Source organism: Pecten maximus, chromosome 5 (genome assembly GCF_902652985.1).
Source record: "Pecten maximus chromosome 5, xPecMax1.1, whole genome shotgun sequence".
Taxonomy (NCBI): Eukaryota; Metazoa; Mollusca; class Bivalvia; order Pectinida; family Pectinidae; genus Pecten; species Pecten maximus.
This window is the reverse complement of record NC_047019.1, coordinates 40,862,429-40,868,350: the sequence shown is the minus strand read 5'-3', so window position 1 is coordinate 40,868,350 and position 5,922 is coordinate 40,862,429. Positions and strand designations below refer to the sequence as shown.

General features: G+C 37.7%; 1 protein-coding gene across 3 annotated transcripts; it reads right to left on the bottom strand.

The window, feature by feature from the left end:
- Window positions 1–216: 216 nt before the first annotated feature.
- LOC117328036 (general transcription factor IIE subunit 1-like) lies at window positions 217–5,501 on the bottom strand (the record flags this gene model as incomplete). Of its 3 annotated transcripts, none has more annotated exon segments than XR_004532785.1 (4): window positions 217–3,511; window positions 3,618–4,244; window positions 4,662–4,875; window positions 5,270–5,501. XR_004532785.1 is itself a non-coding variant. In XM_033885365.1 (3 exon segments), coding segments are annotated over 3 exon segments (616 nt in total), but the record flags the coding sequence as incomplete, so codon positions are not given.
- Between the last annotated feature and the right edge of the window lie 421 nt (window positions 5,502–5,922).

Here is a 5,922-nt window from a genome sequence, read left to right as displayed (position 1 = left end):
CACATGACTCTTTCACCTTCACCGATAACTATACCGAAATCAAATCAGGCACAGAACTTGATCTTATGATACCATATTCTGTTGAGGGATTCCTGTTAGATACAGTATCTTACAGGTACATTTTGTATACAAATATATACGAGCACATGCATTATCCGGATAATCCCCTTTTCACTAAGTGAGGTGAGGGTGTATAAATATAATACTGAAATGAGGTAAATACTTCTTTATTTTATTTACCACTAAATGATATAAATATGAAGAGATAAATACAAAACCATGTTGTTTACAATACACGATAGTCTGTTTTATATTAATCAACTCTATGACATATATCACTCTTGATCAACATCCTCAATGCACAACACAATTATCAATCATAACAGTAGAAAAAAATAATGATCTGGATCGGTCAAAATGAAAGACTGATCTTTTCCCTCCTTTTCCCATGGGAAACCTTCATATGAAGTCTAAGAAAGATACAAAAGAACTTCTGAAATATAATGATAACAAATTTCAACTGTCAAAATCCAAGATGACAACCTGTCCGCCATTTTGATTTCCAGATCTGCCAAAAAATCGGTCACCTGAGATTTGAAATATTTCAGTTAATCTTATTGACACTTTTTGGCCCCACCCATCAGTCCAAGGGGTCAGTCAGGGCCAACATGTGCATATCATTAAGCTGTCATCCCCTGTCAGGCCCCTGGGGGTGGGGACCATATAATTCACAATTTTGGTTGACCTTCAGCCATAGAAGCTTTCTGCAAAATTTCATTGATTTTGGTTAAGCGGTTTTGGAGAATAAGTCGAAAAATGTAAATTGTTTACGGACGGACGACAGACGACAATGGACAAAAGGCGATTAGAATAGGTCACTTGAGACTTTGTCTCAGGTGACCTAAAAATCTTCAAATATCAAAATCAACGGTGGCTACCTGTCGGCCATTTTGTTTACCTGATTACGTTCAAAACTGAATGCACAACTAGGGACTAAGAAGATATCTAGAGGGATCTTGGCGCCCACCATTGAATGATCTTTATTCGTTTCATGTCAGATTGATCTTCTCTTTACTTTTCCCTTCTTTATCCTTGAAAAACATCCCTTCAGTTCTTTTCAAGAATAAAGTTATTGTTTTTCTGATCAAAAACCTAAACTGAATTAGCTCAACAAGGGACCAAGAGGAACCTACTCATCACATTTGAGAAATATTCTTCAAGGTTTTCAAGAAAAAGCTATAACAACCTCAATTATCAAAATCCAAGATTGCCACCTGTCAGTCATTTTTCCCCAGAACAAATTTAAATTGAATTGGCACAACTAGGGACCAATGAGAATCTATACATGCAGTTTGAGAAATATCCCTTCAGTATACGTACTTATCAAGAAATAGCGATAACAAGGATTGTTTATGGCTGCATAGCGATCTGAAAAGCCCATCATCAGATGGTGGGCTAATAATGTGGTTTAACAAATGTCCCTCCAGTATTTCACAAGAAACAAGAGGCCCATGGGCCTAAACGGTCATCTGACAAACACTTACAGCAGGGACACACCCCTTAATCCAGCATCATTACCATAAATTGTCTATTCGCAGCCAGTTATATTTCAGATAAAATTTGGTTTTTATCCATTTTGCTTAGGCTTAAAAGAGGAGCAGCATCTTACTTAGTAAAGCAAAATTTAAGTCAATAAGTTCCCATTTTTGGGCCATGCCCATCTGTCTTCATGGGTCGGACCACCCTCATTTATATCAATTAGGATTGCCCTTCCCCAATGATGTATCATATTAAATAGGCATATGGTTGTAATATCAATTAAGGCATAAAGGAGGAGTAGCATTTTAAAGCAAAATTTTGGCTAAATTCCCCTTTTGGGGCCTCGGCCTTGTCCCCAGGGGTCCTACAAGCCTCATGTATATAAATTATTTTGATTGCCATCCGCTTATTATTTTTCAAACCAAATTTGGTTGTAATCCACTGAAAGGTTCAAGAAGAGTAGGTTTTAAAGCAAAATTTTGTCTAAGTTCCCTTTTGGGGGCCCACCCCTCTGGCCCCAGGGGTCAGACCAGTCTCATTTATATAAAATATGATTGCCCTCACCCAATGACGCTTAATATTAAATTTGGAAGTAATCAGCCTTGGGGTTAAGGAGGAGTAGGGTTTTGAATGGAAAAGTTTATGCACGCGGGGATGGCGCACGACGACGGACGGAAACACGATGGTTATAGGTCATCCTGACCTTTTGGGTCAGATGATCTAAAAATATAATTGTCCTACCCAATGATGTTTCACACTAAATTTGGTAGTGATCCAGCCAAGGGTTAAGGAGGAGTAGCGTTTTGAAATAAAAAGTTTTACGCACGGCGGACGGCTGCGGACGGAGCACAATGGCTAAGGTCATCCTGACCCTTTGGGTCAGATGACCTTAAAAGTCTTAGGGACGGCAGATGGCGCACGACGACTGACGAAACACGATGGATATAGGTCATCCTGACCCTTTGGGTCAAATGACCTCATAAAATAGCAATATCTATCTTCAACAATCAAAATCCAACATGGCTGCTTGTCAGCCATTTTGTCATCCTAAAACAAAATTGAATGGGCACAACTACTGATTGAGATGAATCTGGTCCTAAAGTTTCAGAAATAGTGAAAACAAACTTCAATTGTGGAAATATTCAAGATGGTTACCTGCTGGCCATTTTGTTTTCCAGATCAGACTAAAAATTGAATGGACACAACTATGGACCAAGGGGGAATCTACACATCAATTTTCAGACAAAACTTTCTTTAACTTCTCAAGAAAAAAACAATATTCAACTGTCAATATCAAAGATGGCTGCGTGTACGACATTTCGCTTTCCAGATCAGTCTCAAAAATGAACAGAAACTAAGGGAAACCTACATATGAAATTTGAGGAAGATCCACCCAGTACATCTCAAGAAATAGCTGTAACAAGATTAAGGATGGACCACAGATGCAGAGCGATTTTAACAACCCACTGTCTGATGAATGTGACTAAGAAGGACGCTTATAACTTTTGCCTGATATTTTTTGTGTACACATAGAATATACCAGTAAGTGATCAGCACTTCAGATTTTAGCATAATACACAATATACAGTGTACAAATTTATATAATTCACAATATGTGCATATCTTTAGGTCAAAATGATGTTGGCATTTTGGATTTTATAGGGCATATATATTCTAATTGATTTCTTTTCAACAATAAAATGTTTACAAGACATTTTAAGTCAATCGCTCTACATAATTATTTACCAAGTGAAAATTCACTTTACAAAACACTACTTCCTATCACACATATCCTGTCCTAGAGTGAACTGTACACATACATCACTCATACATGTCCCTGTACATACACTGTCCTGGACTGACCACAGACCTCACTCATATATATGTCTTGGTATATCTCCTGTCCTTGACTGACCACAGACATCACTCATATACGTCCTAGTATACATACTGTCCTGGACTGACCACAGACCTCACTCATATATATGTCTTGGTATATCTCCTGTCATTGACTGACCACAGGCATCACTCATACATGTCCCTGTACATACGTATACACTGTCCTGGACTGACCAGACCTCACTCATATATATGTCTTGGTATATCTCCTGTCCTTGACTGACCACAGGCATCACTCATACACGTCCTAGTACACATACTGTCCTTGACTGACCACAGACATCATTCATATATATGTCTTGGTATATCTCCTGTCATTGACTGACCACAGGCATCACTCATACATGTCCTAGTACACATACTGTCCTGGACTGACCAGTGACCTCACTTATATATATGTCTTAGTATATCTCCTGTCCTTGACTGACCACAGACATCACTCATACAAGTCCTAGTACATATACTGTCCTGGACTGACCACAGACCTCACTCATATATATGTCTTGGTATATCTCCTGTCCTTGACTGACCAGCCATCACTCATACACGTCCTAGTACACATACTGTCCTTGACTGACCACAGACCTCACTCATATATATGTCTTGGTATATCTCCTGTCCTTGACTGACCAGACATCACTCATACATGTCCTGGTACATCTCCTGTCCTATTCGAATATATTCCTCCTTCTCTACAGCAGACATCTTGGCCACCATATCATCTGTGACCTCATGATAAGGAACTGGTTCACCATCAACATTAACCATTGGGATGGATTCTTCTTCATCGCTTTCCATCTCCTCCACTGTATAACAGAGAACAGATTCTAAATGTGAACTTACGTCTAGTTGATGTTTACTGGTTTGAGCTTCTTATAACTGTATTGCTAATCAACAGATACACACTTCATAGTATTGTTGTGTATTTCCTTTGCATAGCATTCTTAATATCTATTTAAGTCATCATAATACCAGTTTTGATCAGAGGTATCTGTTAATTCAATAACAAAATCACTAATTCTATACAACTCATTAACACAATAATATCTGTTCTGGATGCTGTATCATGACATAACCCCCTAGTCTTTTGTACAGGTGAGTTAACAAATGACACGATACATTTGTGCATTATATTTGATATGTTTACATAATTCTCCCTCTCCAATGATGTGGGATACAGTCCTATACTAACACTATGTTAAAAGTACTAGTGAGCACACTACCTGATGCTGCTGCTGGTTTTGGTTTATTGGTTCTCTCATCTTCAGAGTCACTACTTGAACTGTTGCTGTCGGGTCCTTGGATCCCTGAAGCCCCAGGTAAGGGAGGACCACGTCTTTTCTTCTCGTGTATAATCAACAAAGTCTCTATCTCATTGGTATTTGGGTGTTTAGGAGGCTCCACTCCAGATGGCCCAGCAATATCCATTCGGTCAGGCTAGTAATAAATCAGTATAATCTTTGTTATAAAAAACAAGACATTTTCAAGCAAATGATACCTTGATATGATTTTATCAATGTTTCAATCATTTGCAATAAAAGTTTTGCTATTTTCCCATCAATACAATCCTGTTTCTAATTTCCCTTATTGTATTATTTGCATGTGTCATTCAAAAAAGAAATCTGAAAAAAGATTTGTACAATATATATGGCACACACATAATTGTAGCCCTTTCCATTATTTGAGCTTCATATAAATTTAGCTGCACACATTGACCATTAAAATAAAATGGTAAAAAGTGCGTATGCAACTTTTAAGAAATAAGAAAAAAGATTCTCAGCTTATAAATTATATTATAATGAGGTAGTGATTGTCAGTGGAGCCTATTTACCAAATCTATAACATCACTGGAAGGTGTGGTTTGTACTGTGCTCTTAACCATCCATTCCGGTCGGTCCTTGATGTTCTGTTTGTCTCGTTTCTGAATCTCTTCCTCTGTATCCATTGTGATGGTGACATTGCTTTCCATGTCAGTATATCCAAAGCCTGTTCCTCGTGTTGCATCTCCAGACCAAGTCCTTGATTCACCCTCTTTGTTACTGGATGGCTTGCTTGTACTGTGACTGATGTGAGAGAAGTAACAAATCATCAATGAAAAACAGTGAAAATTCAATTCATGTGAACTTCTTGGACATAATTTGTCAACCTTGATGGTGACATGTTTTGGGTGGTTTGTGGCGCACATCATTCTATAATTAATTTTTCTCTGTTTTCATGGTAAATACTCAAATGTGATTGGTCGAAAAATTCTTTTCATTCTTCTATGAAAGAAAAATAAATAATGGCGCGAAAAACGTGACGTCACAATATGGCAATTGACGTTAGTTTCTGGTTTGAAGTATATATAGAGGATCAGACAAAATAAATTTGAATATAACATTGAACTGTGTCTGACCCTTACAAATGCGATTCTACATCCCTAAAAATCAGTTTTGGCTTGTGTTTGAAAAATGTTTTGACCCGATCAAATTATATAGGATTGAT